Genomic DNA, 24,927 nt, shown 5'->3' on the forward strand with positions numbered 1-24,927 from the left:
TTGAGTGTTGTATTAATGTTTTTTTGCAGCTAACACCTGTTCTAAAAGGTGCAGTATATGCATAAAGTAGCCTATTCTGTAGGTCACATGACGCATGTTTTGGACCTTGCAACTGTAAATAAAAGAGGGTAATAACTTATTTTGCCACCAGAGAGCAGCATTCTAGTGCGAATGTAAAAAAACAACTCCCCTGTATATCATTCTGAGATCTGTGACATGTTTTTATTTCAGGGAAAATGTATATGATGGTAATAAACATGTTGAAAAGGTAATGAGTTATAGGTTTATTATCACCATGGTACCTTTTATACAACTATTATTCAGCTTAATGTTATATTTTATGGCTGGCTGACACATTTTGGTTAGATGAAATCCTAGCCTAATTAAATGCAAATTGAATATTTGCATTTTAATTGTTAGTACATTTAATTTATCTTATTGAAATAGAATAAATATATATTTGTACTGCTGCAGTATGCATTTGGAATGGATTTTACAAACTTGGGTCATTTGAGCACAAAGTTAATATCAAAATACAGAAAGCAATTCTTTATTCATTATTTTAGAAAAGCAACTTTCTTGTCTTCCCACAAAGATTTGCTACTATCATGCCATGTTATGTCAGCACAGTAAGTTCAACACGCTATGTAGGAGATGTGTAATAACTTGTATAGTTTGACACTAAACCTGTATCGGATGAAATAATGATCAGACACGAACCGTAAAATAATCAGAAGTTCTGTTGGAAGAAATGCTGTATTGGTGCACCTCTGTTCTGTGTGGGTTTCTTAAAAGCCCCCCCCCCCCACTTCTCACGCTTTTATAAACTATTTGGAAACATACAACCGCACCCTTAAAAGCAAATTGGTTCAAGACAAAGCATTGAAACTCACCTCTTCAGACTACCTCAATCCCTAGCACTCCATTGTGTCCCTTAATTCTTGTCACCTTTTGTTTTATAGTACTAGTATTCATACTATGTATGTAGCCTATATTTGTTCACTTTTTTGTTATTTCGATTTGCTTTGCTTGAACACAAATGTTGAAAAAAAATCTTATTTAGAAAGCATGTTGTTTAGAAAGATGGTATTGATGTTTGGTATCCTAGGTTCTTTGAAGTTACATTGTTTTCTATTTGTACTAATATGTATGTATGTGACTATTCACCCTGTCGTTTGTTGATTATGGTTAATCCCACACCCTGATTTCGCACTTTAGATAAGAGCGTCTAGTGCGAAGTGCCTTCAATGTAAAGTGAAACCTGACGAATCTGTCAAAGCAATTTCATTTGCTCACATTTTTGTGTATTCTAGCGACGCCAAGCTAATGACAACTGGCACCTGAAACAAACAACAGGCCTCACCCTGTTTCACCCACAACACAATCTCACTCCCCTGAGATGTTTAGACATGGAAAGTCTGTCATTGATTATTAATGAATAAAGATGAAAGCTCATACCACCGGAATCCAATATGTTTTTCCATATCAGCAGAGTAAATTATAGTTGCAGGCGCAGCAACACATGTTTTTTTGTAATGTGCATTTTTAAGGTGTATTGTTCAGGTTTATATGGATTATAAAAACACAGGCCAGTCAGCCAGCTGTCCCCCTTCCCCCATTCCATTCTGCACTCCTGCCACAACTGCATTGCATTGAAAACACTAGCCTACAGACAGACAGGCAACAGTGAGACAACAGACAGCTAGACCACCATACAAGCATTTTTATTCTAATACATAATAGCCTAATAACAACAATCAAAGCGTTACAGATGTATAACTCCACGTGGCCCATGCCCTTACTTTTACAAATGCAAATGGACCCTGGGTTAATTTGGTTATACGTTCACAGTTCACACTCAGTTGGAACTTATTGAATAATAAAACGTTATGGTCGAGTAATACAATGAATTAGCACATCTGCGTGGTTGAAGGTAGTCTCACCATACACTCATACACTAGAAATGTTGTACCCTGGTGTACCCTGGGTGGTATGAGTAGTAGGACACCTACTGGTTGACACGTAGTATTTTCTGAATATCATCAGCGCAATATCTCCAATACTAGCTATATCGGAATCGGAAATGTAATATTTTGGGGGGTGAAAATATGTGGCCTTCTTTGATCCCTGCCTAAACTACTACAGTGGCTCTGTGTGTGAAGCCCCGGGAGGTAAAACTCGAAAGGCTGCCTTTACAAAAGAAAGGCCCCTGTTTCCACTGTCGTTTTACTACACACTGGGCGGATCTTTTCATTCATGGGGTTGGGGGGTGTATGCCAGTCAGTCACACAATCAGAGAGAGATGTTTGAGTTTCCATGCGCAGTGTGAGTCAGTGACGAGTCGAGGGGAGGTAAGCAACACGGACATTATTAGGCTACTTCTTCTCCTCCACAGTGGCGTTCGATCATTCCCCCCACACGGGCACACATTGTTGAGCTTTTATGATATTTGATCGACGAGGGACGAATCCGGCGTACCACAGACTTTTGGTCATGCAACGCGATTGATTCGATTTGAGGAAAGAAGGCAAGTTTTCGTAATACCTGGCTGTAGTTACGTAGTAGAGGAGGCGGCGATGGATTATTCGAAGGCGCAAATGGTGAGTCGGCAACGTTTCCTATCGAGTTTGTTACAGTAACAAAGCCAGGGGGCGATTAATCTCCAAGTTGGACTGGTTTAGCAGCTTCACGAGGAATATAGTTGTTTTCTTTTCGATCATATGTGTTCAAGTAGTTTATAATGTTTCTGAACACGAATCTATGGTACTTTGGTATTGATCAGTTGTTGATGTTTTCTTTTGAACTATCGTTCAAGAAGATTTTGGCCTAGCTACTGCAGTCTACATGTAACGTTAACTGTTCGATTTTCACCTTTCATGAACTTACAAAGCGTCTTAACGGATGCTGTTGTACATTCGTTTTCGTAATACATTCAGAAGAATCGTATCGTATAGTAATTAATGTAACGTCGCAGCCACCAGTTGTGTTATTATTCTTAAGATTCTTATTTTTGAATCGTTATTGTATTCACCTTTAGGCTATTTAGGCCGGTGTGTATTCTTGAGGTCATATTTAGAAAATGTCTAATACATTTATTTGCATACAAACCAAATTTCCCCAAGATATTTTGTATTTTTAGGCCATTTTGCCAACTTTAATAAAACGGGAGAGAGTCCATAATTAGATTACAGGATGTCTTTTGTTTGCCCATGGCTTGACCACAAATAAACCCACTTCTCTTCTTGTCCACAGTCCAGCCTATCCCAGGAGAGTGGTATTGGAGGACCACCAGGGTGCCACCAGGGGGGCCCGGTTGGACTGAGACTCGGGGCTGTGATGGAGCACCTCCAAAGGCAACAGGAGGCCAAGCTGGGCATGGAGCAACTTCAGAGGCAACAGGAGGCCAAGCTGGGTATGGACCTCCTTCAAGCTCAGCTCCTTTTCAGCAAGCAGCCTGCTGCGGCTAAGGCCTCTGGATACAGGCTACAGTCAACCTTCCTGGGCAAAGGGGCCGATGGCAATACTCCTCAAATGGGACAACAATCCATGGATGGCAATGTCAGCAATATGGGTCAAGAGTTTGATTACGACGACGACGATGATGAGGATGAAGACGAAGAAATTCCAGAGGATGACGACGAAGATGACGACATGGAGGAAGGAGACGAGAACAGGCTTCTTCATCATCAGGCCACCATGATACCTAGACAGCCTCAGGTTCCTGAACCCCGCTTCTCCCTTCCTCCTTATCCCTCCTCGGCCACCGCCTCACCTGCAAAGCAACTGACCACATCTCCTCCAGCCACTGTGAAGCAGGAGCCGGTCTCCGTGAAACAGGAGCCAGAAGAGAATGACCTGCCCTCTCCGGTGGGCCAACAATCCTTTGCATCGCCTGGTGGTCTCGCTGACTGGGGCTACGATGAGGTGCTTAAACAACAAGTAAGTCCAAACATATACTTTACAAAGTGCATTACAGACAGGTTATAAAACAATAATCATACAAAACAAAGACATCAGAAAAAATAACAGGTCAAAACAATTAAACAATATTAGGAAAAACACTTGGCATACAGGTGTGTTTTAAAAGAAGACACTGACTCTGCTAGCCTAAGAGCCAAGGGCAGGGAGTTCCAGAGCAAAGGTGCCTGAGCCGGCCCGGTCACCCCGACAAGAGCGCCCCTCACTTCACACGGGTGTGATCTTTGAGGGTCGCTAGACCTATTAGTGTCGATTTTTACATCATAGTGTCTGAGCAAATCAGCATAGTGTCTATTTTTGATTGGCCAGTATGAGATGATGTATGATGATAGGAGCTGATAATTCCTCTAAATATGACATAAATTAATCATCAAAACATTCAACAACATTGACATTGAAGGGAGAACTTACGTCATATGTAAACAAAGCAAAAAAAAAAAGCATCTAAATTGTCTCAAGCTTATTTGCCAACTACAGGTATATCAAAGCCACAAAGTTGTAATACCACCATCCCCCTTCTCATGCCATTTCAGACTAAAAATACAACTCAAGTCAATATATCGTCCCATCTTATTTACATGAAGAGAAAGGTCATTTCTAGTATATCTCTGTGTGTGTGTGATCTCAGTGTTTACTTGTCCCTGCTGGGATTCCTGCACATGGCTTCTAACATTCAGGCCCACATGTGGAGGAAGGAGTGTGGCAATTTGGCGCAGAGCCCGACAGCATGGGTGTTCAACTCAAGTTACCTCCTTGGCTCCTTCAGCCGGGCTTTACCGTTTTACTATGTCCCTCATTTTGAGAACACATGTCTTGGCACTTGGCAGAGCTAATTGGTCTTGGCCTCCACCCAAACCTCTCTCTTCAGAGGAATCATTTGAGGTTAACAAAAGTCGTGGCGTCACCGTTTTTACATACATGACATGTTGAATCGACCAGGGCCGTTATGTATGTTGAGGTACACAGGCAGTTTTTTTTGAGGGGCGCTAGCCCCTCCTATGCCCAACTTTCCGCGTGTGTGAACACAAACATTGGCTTGTGATTTGCTGATCACAGATCACCCCATAGCGATGATTTCATTGGCTGAGCAAAGTACACATTGAAGATAAAAGTGAGGGCAGAAAAGTAAGTGATGACGGCAAAAGTGATTGGCCGGAATGACTTTTGTGATGATTCGATTGGCTGAGCACGGAATGTGATGTATGATGATAAGAGCGCCCCTCACTTTACACAAGTGAGATTTTTCTCACTCAATCGGAATCTGAATCAACTTTATTGTGATTTACAGGTGTAAAGAAGTGGGTGACATTCTTTTGTGTGCGAGCTCCATTGTTGTTTTCAGGAAGAGAAGATAAAAAGAAGGGGGGGGGGGGGGGGAAGAGAGCAAGGAGAAAAGAATAAAAGAGACACGTGTCGAGAATAAATGACCAACTTACAGTGGATATACAGTACTACGTCTAGTACTCAAAGTGTGTGTGTGTGTGTGTGTGCTACCCTTTTCATATGGAGGCTTCTCTGATTGGTCGTACTGTATGAGTCACCCCTACCCTGGCCTCTCTTCTATACATTGTGATTAATGAGGCCAGTGGAATCGGACAGAAGGACAGTGGTGTCCGTGGTACTATAGTCTACTGTATATCTCAGTGTCCTGCAGGCAGCTACACAATTTGGATTGTTCATTTAACTATGAAAGGACCCCTGAGGGGCCAATATAAGGGGCCAATATCCACACTATCAAAGTGAAATTACGGCGTTAGCTTGTGGTAGTTTAGTAGTTTATGGAGATGGATGACCAACAGGCATACAGTGCTGCAGGAGTTACTTTTATTACTTTATTAAGTAATAAAATGTTCGTTTCATGTTCTTATACCAAAATGAACCAATAAAGTTTACTGTATCTTATCTTGTAGGCTTTTTCCCCTTTATGTTTGCTAGTATCTGGTCAAGGGTTATTGCCTGTTTTTTTTATTATAACTCAAGTATTCATAGATTGTGGAGAATTTTCACAGTTTTAAATGGAAAAGGAAGCATCAAAACATGTGTACAATATTAGTTTCAATGAGCATTTCAGTACTTAATAGTTTATAACCCCACCACAACATTCATGGCATTTAAACATCTGCCCATTGCCTTGATATTTAAACCCTTGTAGATCCATAATAACCAATCACTGCTGACCTAGCTGTATCTCATTTGTTCTCCTTGCATTATTTAGCTGTTGCCTGGCAACACTTAATGGTAGCTTGACTCAGCTGCAAGTAATCAATAGATTCCACCGCTATTAGGAATGCTGTGGGAATGCCCTGTTTTACTCCTCACTCCACAGCACACGATGCATTCACAACTTAAGGAAATGCAGTCAAATACAACGTTACTCATCCTTTTTTAGGGATATCATGGATAGAAGAACAAGTGGAACAACAATGTCTGTTTCAGGTCAAAACTGGGCATAAAGAAAACCTTAACCATGTGCAACACAATCTGTTTCAGTACAGCACCAAGTCTGTTTTTTTATTATATAACAATTGTGGGTAGAAAAGTATTTAGCAAAGAACAGGCAGCGAAGCCGTGTTTGCTGCGTCATGTATCTCCCCCTACCAATCAGTATTCTCTCTTTGACCATGTCAACAAGGCGTTGGTTCTAGCTCTGGTCCATAGTATTGAAAGGATCCCTGGCTAATAAGACAAATTATATGCCTTAAAATATTATTCTTGCCCTCTACAACTACAATAAAAAATAAAAACACCTTAAATATTGTATTTCTTTTAAAAATAAAGAATCTTTCAATAGGAACGGCTCCTGTCACAAGTTGATGATGTCATATGTCCATATGGTCAGGCCCTATGGAATGTATGGAGTCTGTATGCTAATGAAAACAATGTAATACTTCCTAAGGATAATATGAGCATCAAAGCAATATTTTAAATATTTTTTATTAGCACGTGCATTCCATATATTCCATATGGCTGGACCACACATGGACATATGTCATCATCAACTTGCAACAGGAGCAGTTGAAAGATTTTCTATTTATGGAAGAAATACATTTTTTAAGGTGTTTTTATTTTTAGTTCTAGTAGTATAATGTTTTAAGGCATATTTGTCTTAATTAGCCAGAGTTCTCCTTAACGAGAACAGGAGCACATGGCCTACAGTTCATTAAAATGTACAATATGTATACGTATAAGTGTGTTTTTGAAATGCTGTTGACCAAACTCAGTAATGACTTGACTGACCAAGGCTTTACATTTAAGGTTAACATAGCTATTTATAGCATTGCGCTAGTTCTCTTTCCTAGTTGTCTTAAATATAGATTGACAGAAGCTATTACATTGAGATTTGTGAGTGGGTATGACCTCTCATTCTTTTATTTGACTGTAATTCACATCCTTTCTCTTTGAACTGTACAAAGAAACATATTGAACAATTTGATCTGCTGGACATCCATTGTTCACGCCCCCCAGCAACACATTCATTCCCTCTCTGGGCCAGTAGAAACTCGGCCCAAGACTCATCAGGGGGCCAGATCATTTTATTTGACTCTTAAATTTGGATTAAAAAAACGTCATGCTCCCTGTGGTTCCACTGAAGTGCTGAGGGGTAATTTCATTGGACAAGCTGCTGCACTGTAGCTCATTACCAGAGGTAGCATTTTTATCCTTTTACTTAACTTAATGTTGTGTATTAGAACTACCATGGAGATGAGATGTCTTTTGGTTAAGATGCATTGCACTTTTGTGTACTTATAAATGATCACAACGCACTACCCCATCTAACTATGTGAGTCCAGATATGCATAAACCGACCACTGAATTATTAAGCATATATTCTATTTCTATTCCCACTAAATCAAATGTTTATTTTTTTATTCTTTACAAACCCAAACTAATTGAACTGATCCCTGAAAATGATCTGGGTCTCACATGGTTAGATTGCTGAATGTGCTGCGAGCAATTAACTGAAGCCTCTTTGTTGATAGATCCACAGTAGGTCTCCCTGGCTCATCAATAAGAGGGGGAAGGGTTTTTATTCTCACTTGATGACCAAAAGACCGGGATGTTTATCTCCCCTCTCTGTCAATAGGCCTGCTGCTGGGGGGCAGTTGCAGTGCCTTTTATTAGAAAGGCTAAGCCACAAGCCATTTGATGTGTCAACAAATCTATCACCAGGGTGACTGTTTTTGTTTGTTTGGTGTATAACACTCCAGTGTTGGTGTGTGTTTAATTATACATGGTTAATAACCAAATGTGTTTTTCAGAGGAACAATATTGTGACTGCCTGACTATTCTAGTTTCAGCCATTTGAAATGAGTTCTGCCTGCCTGGTGCCTGCACAACAGCCTTTGAATTAGAGTGCAAGCCAATTCTTCTATTAGCTAGTTCCAGTGTACTTTATTGCAGCTGGACTGAAATGGCATCATTATGAGCCCCAGTGGGTCTGATCAGGTTACCACCATAAACCATCTAGCAAATGGAATAACGTCTTTAGAGCTCAGATTGACGGACGCTAAGAATGATAGCGGGAAGTGTATGAAGCTAAATAAATGACTTCAATTTTGAAGCAACAAGTAGAAACATTTATTATTCAGCGTTGACCGCAATGCAGCAAGTGGCATGTGAGAAGAACAATAAACGGGTCAAATATATTCTATGAATAAATGGCCACAGATGGACGTATGTGCTCCGAATAGAATAGAATAGAATAGAAAGGCAGGTTAGCCCAAGTTTAACATATCCTTACATTATGGGACTACTTAGTACTTCTTGCTCATAAAAGTACAGGGCAGGCTACAAAACCTTCCCAGGTATTTCATAATCTTAGCTTTATTTTAAACATCCTATTTTCTTATGTTAATATTAATATAACAGCACATGGGAATATTTTAGCTCGTTAATGGAAAATCACAGACGGAGCCTGTGTTTGCAGTTGTTTGAAGTGTGACACCCCCAGTGAGTCAGTCAGAGCGGCGTTAACAGCTGATCAAACCCTTCAGACAAGATCAAACCTGTGTGATTTTTCTTGCCACAGTCTCGGGGGCGGGCTCTCTTGTCCATGAGGGTCAACAACAGCCAATGAGTTCTCTGAATAGACAGGATTTTGTCAGCCAACCAACCCAACAAAGTGCTCTGATCCAGGTTTTGTGATGAATCTTCACTATTTTTCCTTCTCAGTACAAGGCTTCACTCACACGGTCACAACAGATTGTTGTATAGCTGATGCATGAGACTTGTTTACTGATGCAAGCTCGCAATTCATTTCCAATGGGAGTCACATGGTTTGACACAACATTTTTGTTGTATGAGGGGGAGGGGGGCAGTCGAAACACAGCCGAAAGCCATACAACAAAATGTTGTGTCAAACCATGTGACTTCCATTGTAAATGCATTGGGGCGGCCATGACACTTACCCTTTGTTTACATCTAGCATCCAACAATGTTGTATGCTAGATGTATAGGTGTGAGTGAGGCCCAAGCAAGCGATGGTAAACGCTATAACAAATGAAGTAGCACAAACTCAAGTATGGTAGTTGCATGTTCCCCAATTTGTGTTTACTTACACGGTTTTGTGCTACGTTGATTGGCTACCAAATCGAGGGACGTCCAGGGTGCTCTCAACAACAAATCCAGCATCTATTGATTCATCAATAGATGCTGGATTTGTTGTGAAAAGTCATCATCGAACCGTTAAATTAGTCGCCCCCCTTGAGATAACTAGTTGCCTCGTCTCCTAGTTAGACATTCTTTAACCTCTTATGCCCTGAATACTTTGTCATCATACAACAAATAGCAGAAATAACTGATCTCAAAGCTCACAGTGCACCATGATGAGTTGTGAGCTTGCAGATCAGCCATTTCGTAATTAAAAAATCACACTCTTATCGTACATACATCATCATCGCCGACTTCTTACTGACAGTTGAGAGTTGAAAGCCTCCTATACAACTTATCAATGTTTGTGTTTACACTATGATGTAAAATTGTCCATTCATTGTCAATGGGAATTTAATGTTTGTGTAGGACAAAGTTTGTGCACACACTATCCTATGTCACATAGGAGGGCTAGCGCCCCTCAAAAATAAAAGAAACAAGATTGTTTAAAAAAAAATCACAACGGTGTGAACTTTGTGAAGTGAGGGGCACTCTTATCATCATACATCATCTCATTCCGGCCAATCGCATCCTATGTCCAGCTTTTAATGTTTGTGCTTACACAAACACTCAACTGGCCATTCATAATCAATGGCATTTAATGTTTGTGTTGGGACAAAGTTTGAATGAAATGAAATGAAAATGAATGAATAGTTTATTTCAGTTTGTTTCAGTTTGTGTTTACACACACACTAAAAGCTGGACATAGGAGGGGCTAGCCTAGCGTCCCTCAAAATTAAATGTATGTGCAAAAAATATGAGACACCAATGTGGTCAAGGCAGAAAGATGAGTGTGATTCAGGCACTGCAATCCTCAAATGCGACATGCTGTCTGACTAAACGTTGTATAATGTGTAACAGGCATTAGACTGGACATTACAATGCGTCTCAGCAGGCTCCTTCCACTCTGTTACACACACTGGTCTCCCACTGCTCTCCCATCACATTCTTTAACCTTAAACTGTCACATAGGATGTGCACGGGACGGGGTTAGAAAGGGAGGGATAGTGTCTCATGTTAAACTGTGTAATGAGTGCTTTTCATTAATACTCTTTTTTTTTTGAGGGGTGCTAGGCTAGCCCCTCCTATGCACAGCTTTGTGTGTGTCTGTAGCACGGAATGTGATGATTTGATTGGCTGATGTATGGTGATAAGAGCGCCCCTCACTTCACTTGTGATATATATATATATTTTTTTTTACTGTGCTTGGGGTTCAATTGGCGTCTCGTCCCGAATGTATTTCTGCATACACGAGCAGTAGAGCTTTTACACCATTGGTTCCAGCAGTTTTCAGCTGAGAACCAAAAGAGAAATTTGATGGCTCCCTTGGGACCCAAACTAGTGAAAATAACCGATCTACAAGCTCAGGTGTTGTGAGCCTGTTTTTTTATTATCCTTTGTCTATGAATAGAATTTTTCGTCATTGTATTTTTGAAATTCTTTTGAAAAATGTTTAAAGTTTTGGGGGAAAAATCGTTAAATGTGGGAAACTAAATAAAAGCGGATATATTTTTTACTCGTGATCCATAAAAAATGGTCTGCGACACACAAATGGGCCCCGACCCTCTGTTTGTGAAACAGTGGTTTACACTAGTGCAACTACACCAGAGTGATCCTCACGTTGACCAGCTGTTCACCCCTCCAGCGTGACAGTGACTTACTGTTTTTTACTGTTGGGAGAGGGAACAGGTTCAGACAGAACAGGTGGGAAGCGCAGATTCCTTACGGTCAGTGTTGATGTCAACTAAAGCTATGACGAAAAATGTTCGTCGACTACCTTTTTTTTAACTGATGAAAACAAAATATAAACAAATTAAAAAGGCCGCTATGATGACTAAAACTATGACTAACGGATTAAAACTAGCGAAATGTTAGAGGAGAAGAGGTCATTTTATGCATGGTTGCCCCGGGTTTGTGCTCTGAAAATAGTGCATCTACAAGCTCACAACACGGCATGCTGCGACGCGCTGTGAGCTTGTAGATCTGCTATTGGAAGATTATATGAAAATTTTCAAACTTGCCATGTTGGTAGTCTGATTCTGTAATCATTTTTTGTCTGTGACTTGTGCGGAGGGCCGGTCTTAAGTCTGCTCGAATGCAGACTTGCATGATGGGACCAAAGTTTGCTGTATGTCATTAGAATGCCTTATTCTAATACTACTAACGTGGGAAACTTCGAAAATTCCTTTACACCCAAAATATGGGTGTAAACAGCTTAGCGAGGACTTTACTGTCCATTGTCCTTGAGTGAAAAAATAACATTTTAATTACACAAACTGCATGTAAGCTGTTTCACGGTGAAATGAACGTTCATACTTGTAGTAGTCTATTTTTACATTGTTTTGTATTGGATTTTCTTAATACTGCAAAGTAGTATCCTATGTGTGACAGGTGCTGTACAAATAAAGTTTATTATTATTAGTTAATCATTACAATGTATGCATTTAGCAGACTCACTATCCAGAGCAACTTACAGAGTGCAAGATTGTAGTAGTGGTTCTCCATAGTCGGCAAGCAGGGTAAATGTTCAGGTAAATGGCGTCGGGGAAAACAATGAAGTGCTAAAAGTAACTAGAATACCAGGTAAACATTAAACCTAGTATGTGTTGAAAGCATGTATTGCACAGCATGAATAAGTAACCAACATACACCTGCATAGTGTAACTAGCATCTATCAAATACGGGCGGTGAGGTGGAGGGGTGTGGGTCTCTAGTTCTGACTGGGGGGAGGGTCATTCCACAGGCTACTAGACGGGTGAAGAGGCTTGGAGAGTCGGCCCGGGTGTGGTAGGCAATGTAGGGCCATATATATATATATATATATACTGTGTTTAGCTGATCAAAGCATTTGGAAATGGGTGGATAATGTCCTGAAGGCAGGGAGTGCCATGCTCTTGATTGGCTTGTAGGTAATCACCAGTGTTTGGAATTTGATGCAGGCAGAAACCAGTTAATGAGGGAATGCAGATAATGGATATGGAGAACAGTTTTCGAAAGGTTGAAGATCAGGTCTTGCATTCTGTATCAGTTGTAGTGGTTTCAGTGAGACCACCAAGCAAGGAGGGCTTTGCAATAGTAAACCTGGAGTGGGGGTCAATGTAAACATGAGTAGCCTATCGCCTCCATAGACGGAGCACGTTCAAACATACACAGAATGTGACGCAATAGGTTGCATTCGAAGTTTGTGCAAATGGCAAAGACAAAGGCTGCGAGGTCTAATAACAGAACAAACTGTCAAGAAGTAGCGTACAGTTGGGTGCCACCGATATTGTCCCTTATCATTTGACCCATTTAGGCCTGACCTCAAAAGCTTTAAAAATCCTTCTAAATCCTCCAGTTTTCTGAAATAAATATTTTCACGATTTTTCAAAAATAGCAGACCTACAAGCAGACCTATGAGCTTGTAGATCTGCTATTTTTCAATAGCTAAATTATAACATAATGTTTAAAACACCAAAAGGGGTTTTGCGCAGATCACGCAAACCTCAGCAAAAAGAAAAGGACAATATCGATGGCCTCCAACTGTATGTTGGGCACATGGTTACTCTACTCCCATCCAAGGCCCACAGTGGGAGTTGGCAGCAACAGGGAACTGTTAGAAGGTGGCTTGTTGTCAATTTCTCCATGTCCTTTCTATCTTTGTGATATTGATGCACTAGGAATTGAAGTTTATTCTGCAATCCAGTGTTGTGTAAAACAGGGGTTCTCAACCCCTCGGGCCGCCAAATTATTTTGGGGGGTCCCCAAATAAAATTAAAAAAAAAGATGTATGCAACTGAATGGCTGGAAAATGGAAATGAAGAGTTTACATATAGTACACATAGTACATGCATACACCTTCCCTAATGATTATATCTGGTTTCAGTATGTATTTATGGTGTATTGTCTCTATTATTAAGGTTATTGTAGCAGTCAATTTATATTGGGGGTCGGGAGTGGGCGGGGCGGGTGTCCCGAGACGTTGCCAAAGCGTTTTTGACCGCGTGTCCCCGGTCAAAAACGTTGAGAACCCCTGGTGTAAGACACTGGATGAGAGTAGTGTACAGTACACCAACTGAATGTCTTAAATTGTCTGTTTACAGAAGGCAAGTGGAGGCTGGACAGAGGAACCTGAAGGTGGAAAAGCAAAGGGTGAACCATCCAGAGACTTTGCCAAGGTCAGTTGTGTCTTGATTGCATGGAAACAAAAATGTCTGAAATGAGTAGACAGTAGGGCTGGGAGGTAGTGAATAGATGATATTTGTCTTATTAGATTTTTTTTTTAGAAACTTATCATTTATGTGGATATGATGACCATTGACAAGGAAAAGACCACATTTAAGCTATATCACAATATTATGATGACCAAACTCCCAGATGAATATATACCTAGTAGACTACTTGAAACTTGTTTAGCTTGTCACTGACACTAATTCTTACATTTTAGCTTTATGAACTGGACAGCGACCCAAATCGGAAGGAGTTTCTGGATGAGCTGTTCATCTTTATGCAAAAACGAGGTATGTCACAAAACGAGGCCCATGGACTACTTGCACTGTTGTAGACATTTGCATCTGAAATATGTTGCTGTCATTGATTAACCAACAAACATGTTATCATGTAGTCCAACCCTCCCTCTTCTCCACATGACACACTTAATAAGACCTCTACTCATAACAGAAAGGCTATCAAAAGCATTTGTTGCTGGGCAGAGGTGTGTGTGTGTGTGTGTGTGTGTGTGTGTGTGTGTGTGTGTGTGTGTGTGTGTGTGTGTGTGTGTGTGTGTGTGTGTGTGTGTGTGTGTGTGTGTGTGTGTGTGTGTGTGTGTGTGTGTGTGTGTGTGTGTGTGTGTGTGTGTGTGTGTGTGTGTGTGTGTGTGTGTGTGTGTGTGTGTGTGTGTGTGTGTGTGTGTGTGTGTTCATCTTAAGTAAGAAGTAATCTTATTCCTCCAACTTATGTTGCCCACCCCTCATTAATTGGCTTTATCGTAGGGTTGGTGGAATAAGCTGTCAGTTCTTGCTCTGGCAAACTGGTCCTAAAGGCCAAACCCTCCCCCAACTCTAAAAAGCAAAGTGATAACAGAGCAGAACTGTGTAGATTTATCCCCTCCCCCAGCCATCTGAAATGAGCTTCATTAGCAACATTCATCCGCACAGATTACACTCTCTGCACCGCTTGACTTAATCTTAGACTCCAACCCACAGGTGGACAACCACATGCATGCATGCAATTGCATACATACATATACATACTAACATTACATACAGACAGACAGACAGACAGACATACACTATGTTTTGGGCTTGACCCCTTTTGTTTTCGTGAAAATTCCACCATTTTGGCAGTTCTGTGCCATCAGAATTTGTCCGAATTGTATTGGGAGGATGGCCCCTTGAGATGCAGAATCTCGTTTTAGACGGGGTCCTATACACACAATTACACAACATTACATACAGTGCCAAGTACACAGTACAAAAACGCATATGTGCAACATAACTTATAGCACAAATACACATACAGGACAGCATGTACAGTTAGCTTGCTATAGTTTTTCATGAAATTCAGCAGTATGCTAGAGGGCTGTGAGGATCCCTCAGGGACTGAAGCTCACACTTATTCGTCAAAAGACCTTTGACCTTTAGATATCTCGATGAGTCAAAGACATCGCAATTCCATGCATGCAAATGGAGTCTGACTGGTTGTGGCACTACAGTGTTGACAAACAAACAACCCCTTCAGCCAATCAGCGTAACAAAAAAAACTGACATCTCCAGTCTACAGTTGACATGGCGTAGGCCATGTCAACCACACAGCAATGAGCAGGTTCGGGCTGACTTATAGGGCCTGGGTAGAATCTAATTATAACCCACATGGGAAAGCCCATTTGTGATGATTTGATTGGCTGAGCACGGAATGTGATGATGTATGATCACTTCACACACGTGTGATTTTTATTTTTTTATTACTTGTTAAATAATTTCAGTCATCAATGTTTATATAGCTCATTTTGTATATTGCGTATATCTTTTTTTTCTCTTTTTGGGCTTGACCCCGTCTTATAGCTGCTTGCTATATATATTATTTATTGAGTGCTTATAAATGTAGCTCCACAAGCCTCCTTCCCCCGTCTCTCACCCACACACGCTCACAACTACAGCCATGCGGGGAAGCATTACATAATGTATCGTTGTGCCATGTGACGTGTCCGAATGCTCTTCTGCTGTCGTGACCACTTGAACCTGCTGAATTCTGGGTTTCATAATATGCAAATATTCTGTGAAAATAGATAGTCATTCTACACAGGGTCGCGACACTACACGTCACAGCACATTGTGAGCTTGTAGGTTGGCTATTTTCGGAGAAGAGATTTGCTGTAGATTAGAAGAAAAACAGGACGCAGCCAAGTAGACCCCTGGGGGGCCTACAAAGTATATATAGGGTTTAAAGGTAGGGTAGGTTATTTTCTTTGGTTAAAATAAGTGTTAAAAAGCTCTACAGTACTCATTACTAGTATAGAGTGTTATTCAGTAACGGGAGCCTCCATGTCTCTCCAGCTTTTTATTATACAGAAAATTCATTTTCAGTTCTAATAACAATTTGATTTTTTTTAACTAAAATCTTTGCTTCTGGGAGGTCTTATTATCAGATGGCGGTCAGCGGCCAATTACATATAATTTTTGGGGTCCTTGACATGAAATATTGAGAACCACTGATATAGAAACATGAGGTTTTTCAGAAAATTGTCACGATTTAGATTTTAGAAGACTTTTTATTTATTTATTTCGACGTCCGGTCTAAATGGTTTAAACACGAGGACTGTAAAATAGACGAAATCAATCAATTGGAGCTGAGCAATGTACCCCCCCCCACCCACCCTTTTTTCATTCAGGAACTCCTGTGAACCGTATTCCCATCATGGCCAAGCAGATCCTGGACCTGTACAGGCTGTACAAGCTGGTGACGGAGAAAGGAGGCCTGGTGGAGGTCATCAACAAGAAGATCTGGAGAGAGATCACCAGAGGACTCAACCTCCCAACCTCCATCACCAGCGCCGCCTTCACCCTCCGCACACAGTGGGTGTCTTCTTTATAACTCCACTGTTTCATTAATGCCATCATAATTAGCCATGAAAAAGTACATGTTTCACAATATAAGAAACCGCTAAATAAATCTTTTTATACTTTATATTTTTTATTACTGACCACTTTTCTTTGCTCTCGTCATAAACTTTGGGCTAGCTAGACCTGCACAAATTTGGACAAATCTCTCTGAAATAACTGAAACATTAACATGGTAGTAATAACAACAAACAAAATAAATTAATACATAATTACATAATCGATACAAATGCCAGTGTGTGTGTGTATATATATATAATGCATCATTAGAATGTATTTATTCAACTTTATTAAAAACAAATTTCCATTTCTTTTGAAGAATACAATGACCTTTTTAATATTTTGAAAGTTTTAAATGGTTCTCTGTTGGCAGCTCAATATTGATGTATTTCCCCCCCTTTCCACCTTTTTTGTTTTTAGGTATATGAAGTACCTGTATGCCTTTGAATGTGAACAGAAAGGCCTGAGCTCCCTGGGCGAGCTGCAGGCCGCCATCGACAGCAACCGCAGGGAGGGCCGACGCCCCAGCTACAGCAACAGCCTGTATCGCTTCTCTGCCTCCCCCACCACGGCTCCACACAGCCTGCTGGCCTCTCCCAAGATGCACACCCCGCCGGGTCACAATGGGCTGAATTCATCACACAGACCCTCTCTCAAGAGAACCACAGGTGGGTGTCCGTCCCGTCCGTGTGTGGGTGGTTGTGTGTGTGTGTGTGTGTGGGTGGTTGTGTGTGTGTGTGTGTGTGTGTGTGTGTGTGTGTGTGTGAGTGAGTGAGGAGATTTGTATTAAAATAAGTGTCCTTTGTTTGTTTTCGGAAACATTAATTTGACATCTTTATACTACATTAACCCATTCTGGGCGGGAACCCCTTTGGTGTTTTAAGGATTATGTTCTACTGTAGCTATTGAAAAATAGCAGATCTACAAGCTCGTAGCGCCGTGGCTACGAGCTTGTAGATCTGCTATTTTTTGAAAAATCGTGAAAATGTGGCGCAAATCATTGAATATATATTCTTTCACAGTGAACGTTTTTTAATTTTTCAAATATTTGCTTCTGGGACGTCCCTGAATCAACACATTTTCAGATGGGGGTCCGCAGCCAAATACAGATAATTATGTGGGTCCTTGAAAAACATGGGTTTTCAGAAAACTTTTAGGATTTAGAAGACTACTTTTTTTTTTTAAATTAATCCTCAGTCCTAAATGGGTTAAAGATTGGATGGACAGAAGTTTTAAGCAAAACCTGAATCGCATCCTATTTTCGCATAGTTAAAAACACTTATTCACAGTGTTGAGCTATTATAAATATAATATCTGGTGCCAAAACATCACTGGCCAAATTATATGACTAGCTTGTGATGACCAAACAAAACGAATGTGGGAGACTTGCGCCCTCTGGTGTTTGTTTTAAGGAACTAGACCAGTGCCCAAGCCATGAATGATTGATGTTGGGAACCTAAATCGTGGAGATCAATATATTGCGGCAAAATACATGATTTCTATTCTGCATATTTCTCCACAAAATGTGGAAGTGTCCACACGATGATGAGGTGATTATGTGAAATTACATTTTGAAGAATATGCACAGAATATGTAAGGATTCCCTCTTAGATGAGTGGTAGATGTTTGGTCTCCTCTAGGTTCGAATCCCTGTTTTTGAACTGCAATCACCTCTCTCCGTAAAATGTCTGTATTGCAGCTTAAAGGGATAGTTCAGATTTCTTTTAATTTAAGCTGTATGAAATGCTTGCCATTAATATAGTGGTTGCAACTGTATTCATTGATTGCCGGAGTCCTGTGGTGGGAGTTCTGCTCTGGTTTTGGTTAAATATTAAGTAGTTCCGGTCATTTTGTGGGGGGCACAGGGGGCCACGCAGTAAAAGTAAATTAGCCCAACATTTTTTTCAAATATAAAAAAAACATATTCACCAAAAACAGCAGAGCTCCCACCACGGGACTCAGGCAATCAATTAATACAGTTGCAACTTGCAACCACTATATTAATGGCAAGTATTTCATACAACTTAAGTTAAAAAATGGTGAACTATCCCTTTAATGCTGCGTTCACACTTGCTTCTTACATGCGCTGGACATGATCAGCAGTGGAAAGAGGAAGGAGCAATTTGTGTTATTCTAAAACAGTTTTAATAGTTACATGGTTATTATGACATATTGAATTAGTGTTATTTCTTCATTCAGAGCATGCCAACACATTACACAGCAGAAGAGAGAGGTGATGGAGCAATCAGTGTATGACAGTTTATTTCAACATGGTTATGACATGGCGTTGTAGACACTACGTGGAAGTGTAGGTTCTGCCGTAGTAGGAAGGGCTGCGACGGCAAGCAGGTTTATCTATCGATCCATTTCTGGTTGCCGGAGCGGACTGCCGTAGCCGTCGTTGCTTAAAGTCCCTATTGTCAATGGAAGCCAGCAACATGAAGATGCAAAGCAAAGCTACATCCGATGTTTGTAGCTGTGGCAAAAGATACAAAGCTACAAATTGAAGCTAAACTGGGTTCAACTTCCAGATGAACCCAGCTTAGCTGATGTGTGCCTCCGACACACATCACTACGGTCGCACGCTTGATGACGTCAACGACCGTGTGAGCAACAACGCGACAAATATGCTGTGATCTTTGCCGATGCCTTGTGTGAACGCAACATTAGTCCTCAACATTTTCTTGTATCTTTTGATCAGATGAGACCTCCACTCCCATGCGGCTCGGTGGGCTGCCCAGTGCCATGGCTCTGGCACTGGGGCAGCAGCAGCAGCAGCTGGCCCAAGCCGTCACCTTGGAGCAACTCCGGGAGAAACTGGAGAGGGGGGCCGGCATGGCGGCCGAGGGTCCAGAGAGGAAGATGGCACGGCTTGCGGAAGAGCAGCAGCGCTTCATCATGCAGCAGGCCTTGCAGCAGAACCTACTGGCCATGGCCTCTCACTTCAACCCCATGAACCTCAAACTGAACAATGGCCAAGGTAGAGCAAACACATTACTCCTAATAATGTCAAATCATCCGTGATGGGAGTGTTTTCCTCAGCTTGTCATGTCCTACTTTTACCACATGAACCCTAGCACCCCTATTCTATTTCGTAATGGGTAAAGATAGACGAAAATTCGGCGACAGTAGCAAATCTACAGGCTTGCAACACAGTGTGTGCTATCGTTTGTATTTTTGCTCCATTGTTTTTATCGTCCACTATACCTGTAACTTGCGCATCGTTCTTTCATCAATTCGTTTTAATGACTTTGGAGTTTCTACTGAACATCAACAAATGAACTTTAAGTTATTATAATGACTTTTTTTCCTTCCACAGAGAGCAAACAGGACTTGTCTCTGAGCATCTCGACCAATGGAGCGGCCAGCATCAGTGTATCAGTGGAAGTCAATGGGACTCTTTACAAAGGTGAGAAATTGCAGGGTTAACCACTTAACCCATTCAGGCCTGACGTCGAAATTAAAAAAAAAGTTTTCTAAATCATGACAATTTTCGGAGATATTTGAGGCACATTTTAACGATTTTTCAAAAATAGCAGACCTACAAGTTCATAGCGCGCCACTCGGTGGCGCGCTATGAGCTTGTAGATCTGCTATTTTTCAATAGCTAAATTATAACATAATGTTTAAAACGCTAACGTGACATGGATGCGTTCCAGGTCTCAATGGGTTAAACCCTATTGTATATACTTCGCTGACCGGGGGAAAACTCTTTGCTGGAAATAGCTGATGTACAAGCTCACAACAATGTTCCCCTAAAATGACATGCGCAACATTCTGCTGTGGCCTTGGCTTTCTCCAGTTTTTGATTGATTGAATTTTTAGAAATGTAAACACCACATGGTACAGTAAGACATCAAGGCTAAAATGATAACACAAGGCGCTACCCACACGTTTAGCTGTGTTGCTCATTCCACGAACACACAATCCTTACAATCTATACCATAAGGTGACTAATCAACGATTAAAATGATAAAATAAAATACAATACAATATAATGGTATTATTAAAGTGGAGAAATAATGGACCAAAGTTAAGTTTCCGAACTTTTGTTGCTGAGTTTATTTGAGTCCATTGACCGCACCTTTTTGAACTAGTTAATTCAATGCAGGAACACTGAAACACCTAGGCTAAATGAAAAGAGGGTAAGAAGTGCCTTCGGCACTTTTTGTAGAATTTAGTCCACAGGTGGTACAAAAGTAGGCCACAAAATAATTGAAACATGATGTCTAAACGGACAGATTAATGGTGATACATGCCAGCATGGCATTTAATGACTGGCTAACGAGGTGTGTCAACTGTCACCAACACCTAGGCATATAAGATTGTACTAGTATAAAAATAACTAAAATATTCAGTGTGGTATTCTGTTATTAAAACATGAACATTGTGGGCTGCTTTTGATTTGCAATATGTCCACGTCAATTACTTAATTGCCATAAGTCATAACTTTGAAGCTGTTTTTCAATATGTAATTTCACATTTCTCTGGAGTTAAGACACACACACACACACACACTAAGAATGGCCTCTTTGTAAAAAGGTCATGACATTTGCCAATTTCAGTACATTAGCCCATTTTGGGCGGAAACCCCTTTTGGTGTTAGCATTATGTTATGCTTTAGCTATTGAAAAATAGCAGATCTACAAGCTCGTAGCGCGCCACCGAGTGGCGCGCTACGAGCTTGTAGGTCTGCTATTTTTGAAAAATCGAAGAACCACTGACATAGAAACATAGCTTTTTCAGAAAACTGTCGGGATGTAGAAGACATTTTTATAATCTGATCTCAGGTCAAAATGGGTTAGGTCACATAATACTCTAATCCATGCATTATTATGGCCTGGAGAGACTAGAATGGCAGCTTTTTCGCTTATTACTTGGTGTATGTTTAACTTTAGGATTCATGCTGCTGCACCTCTCCTCCTGTATTGAACACCCAAACTATTTTTCTCTCTTTAGGAATGCTGTTTGCCCAGAGGCCTTCTTCAGCTCCCGTGGCGTCGTCACACAACATAACCCCTGCCGGGACCAGTGGTTTCACCGCCCTCTCCACTGCACACAGCCCCTTGTCCTCATCCTCCTCTTCCTCAAAGGAACCAAATTAAGACTCCTCCGTTGAGTCGTGTACATCCCCCTAATATTATTATTATATTATTATTTTTTATTATCATCATCAGATAATCTTTGATTTACTGTTACAACACCAACACCTCCCAATAAGATGCTCATAAGCATTGCATTAATTTGGAGAAATCACGTGTTACTCATTCAGCAATATGATATATACCATTTATATATATTTTTTGTAGTGTTTTAATTTTTTTAAGTTTTGTTCTGAATGGGAGTGTAAATCGGTGGTGCCGTTCTCTGTAAAATGACCTCAGGATTTTCAGAATTAATCCAGTGTAGACTCAGTTAAGTTTACCGTAGTGCCTCATAGAAGCTACTTTGAAAATGTAGTGACATTCATGTCAAGGAAGGGCTTTGTTAAGTGCAACTATGTAACTAGCTACCAATGTAGCTCATCAACTTGTCAAATCATTCATAGAAATGGAACAAATAAGCTGTGTCGTGCAGCTGATGAAGACCAAAAAAAGCCTTCGTTTTGTTATACCTCTGGCCATTTTTATATACCTCGACCCTTAACCATTTGGTTTGTTTCCAGATGGAACACAAAGTGGCCGTATGTGAAAACAAGCCATATTTACGCAGCAGGATGGTATGATATACAGTGTAATTGTGACTGTTTTGCTGAAGGTTTGCATTTTTGGAAAATTAATGACAGAGCAAAATTAGGAAAACCCTCAAGCCCCATGCATATTTCACACTGGCTGTAGTGATTTGGCTGGGCCCGAGGAGGATTCCCTTAACATTCATTAGCCTGCATGTCAGTTGCTCAATTTTTAATTGGAATGCAGATGCAAGCTTTCTGCAGAAAACACATTTTTGAATGGAAGTGATGGACCACTTACCTCATTTTGACTTTCCAAGTCGGAAAGTAACTTACTCAGGAATTTCTGCTCAAAACAACCAGGGTGAACTCATATATGATTGATGTTCTATTTCATGCTGTATTGCTGCTCCGTTTACTGTCTGTTATAATGTTCTGTTATATACTGTACTTAAGCTAAGAGAATGTATCTTGAATGACCTCAGCCTTTTGATCAGAAGAGCATTTTGACAATTGGAACATTGAAGCGATTCTACCTCAACTCCTCTGGCGATGCAATGTGATACTTAACACAGAGTGTCAATTTGTTTATCTGCTTAATTTGTGCTGAAGAATATTTGGACAATCAAGAGGTAATATCTCTCACTGGAAAACGGGCATCTCAGTGATATTAGACACTGAAGAAAGAAAGAAAAAAAAAAGTTTGATGTCGGAGTCTGTTTTGGTCTTGTTTGCCTGTTGTATTTCCTGTTTGGACATGACCATATAAAATAAAAGTCTTATGTGTGATGTAGGACTCTTCGTCTGTTTCTGAAGTATCTATAAATCGGTTCTGTTCCATATCCTCTCTGCAGCTTGATCAGTCGTGACAGGATAACCCATTTTCGGCGGGAACCCCTTTTGGTGTCAGCATTATGTTATGCTTTAGCTTTTGAAAAATAGCAGATCTACAAGCCCATAGCACGCCACCGAGTGGCGCGCTACGAGCTTGTAGGTCTGCTATTTTTGAAAAATCGAAGAACGACTGACATAGAAACATAGCGTTTTCAGAAAACTGTCAGGATGTAGAAGACATTTTTAGAATCTGATTTCAGATCAGAATGTGTTAAATGAGCTTGAAGCGCATTTCAAGGGGAAATTGTCTGGATCCCATTTCCCACGCAATGAATTCTATAGATATTTTGTTGCTTTCACTGTGTTTATTTTTGAAGAGAGGTTTTACATGTACCCTAGCTACCGAGTGATTAACCCATTCTGGACGGGAACCCCTTCTTGGTGCTTTAAGCATTATGTTTTACTTTACGCTATTGAAAAATAGCAGATCTACAAGCTCTGCTATTTTTAAAAAATCGTGAAAATGTGGCACCAATCTTTGAATATATATTCGTTCAGAGCGAACGTTTTTTTTAACTAAAATCTTTGCTTCTGGCGAGTACCTGGAACAACATATCTTCAGATGGGGTTTGGTGGCCAATTACATATAATTCTGGGGGTCCTTGACATAAAATAGTTTGAGAACCAATGACATAGAAACATTGTTTTTTCTGAAAACTTTCATGATTTAGAAGACATTTGTAAAATCGAACTTAGGTCTAAATGGGTTAAAGTTAGCCTGGCTAATAAGCCAGACCGAATCTGTTGGCAAAAAAAATCGACAGTGTTGTGTGATATTAGTCTGGTTTATTAGCCAGGCTAGGTTAAAGTCCCTGTAGTGAGACCACCCTCACCCCCCTCTAGTGGCCATCCATTGTATGGAGTTGGCAGGGCAGCTGAATGAGGATCAATACACACATTGATTGTGTACATGTAAATGTCCACTTGAGAGCAGTATTGCCTGATGTGTAGAACAAACATATTCAATGGTATTATGCATTCATACCTCATTCATACACTGGTATGTTTTTGAGTGGTGCAGCCACTCCAAGGAACAGCAATGTCCGTCCCTCCCCATGTCTGTCCGTATGTCTCTATGTTTAGGGTACCAGTAGGGGCAAAAGTGGCGCTGTTGTGCTAGAAACAGAGAGAGAGAGATAGTGTTGCACTGTTGCCTGTTAATTACAATGTGGAGCGTGCAAGAGAGAGAGAGACATTATATATATATATATATATATATATATATATATATATATATATATATATTAGGGATGCATCGAAAGGGAAATTATTGGCCGAAACCGAATATAGGAAACCGTTGGCTGAAAACCGAATACCGAATATCCGAATATGATGATGATATATATATTTTTTCCTACCATTGCTGTACCTTAAAGCTACCTGATTTATGGCAAAATAATAATAATCACTACTATGGGTCCATAAAACATTTATTCAGCTCTTTTGAATACATTTATTGCATGCATACACTATTCGGTGATATATTTTCTGCCTATTCGGGCCGAAACCGAATAGGCCGAAAATGCATTTTTAGCCATTTTCTGCCGAATATTTTCTGCGGCCGAATATACGGTGCATCACTAATATATATATATATATATATATATATATATATATATATACAGACTAGTAATACAA

At 40.4% G+C, this 24,927-nt stretch overlaps 1 protein-coding gene across 1 annotated transcript; it reads left to right on the forward strand.

Annotated features, from left to right (window-relative positions):
* The first annotated feature begins 2,226 nt into the window (after nt 1-2,226).
* Nucleotides 2,227-23,184, forward strand: LOC306922994 (AT-rich interactive domain-containing protein 3B-like). The gene is made up of 9 exons (XM_079500927.1): nt 2,227-2,600; nt 3,253-3,939; nt 13,710-13,784; nt 14,054-14,126; nt 16,496-16,679; nt 17,145-17,392; nt 19,426-19,704; nt 20,044-20,133; nt 21,684-23,184. Exons 1-9 carry the CDS (start codon nt 2,577-2,579, stop codon nt 21,827-21,829), a joined length of 1,806 nt encoding a protein of 601 aa, XP_079357053.1. The 5' UTR covers nt 2,227-2,576; the 3' UTR covers nt 21,830-23,184.
* Nucleotides 23,185-24,927: the final 1,743 nt, after the last annotated feature.

Source organism: Electrona antarctica (assembly GCF_951216825.1).
Source record: "Electrona antarctica genome assembly, chromosome: 5".
Taxonomy (NCBI): domain Eukaryota; kingdom Metazoa; phylum Chordata; class Actinopteri; order Myctophiformes; family Myctophidae; genus Electrona; species Electrona antarctica.

What these genes read in the sequence shown, in the direction of transcription:
- LOC306922994 (XM_079500927.1), top strand. Translation starts at nt 2,577, where the DNA reads ATGGATTATTCGAAGGCGCAAATG. An exon ending in ATTATTCGAAGGCGCAAATG is followed by an intron (nt 2,601 to 3,252) that starts GTGAGTCGGCAA and finishes TCTTGTCCACAG; the next exon opens with TCCAGCCTATCCCAGGAGAG. An exon ending in ATGAGGTGCTTAAACAACAA is followed by an intron (nt 3,940 to 13,709) that starts GTAAGTCCAAAC and finishes GTCTGTTTACAG; the next exon opens with AAGGCAAGTGGAGGCTGGAC.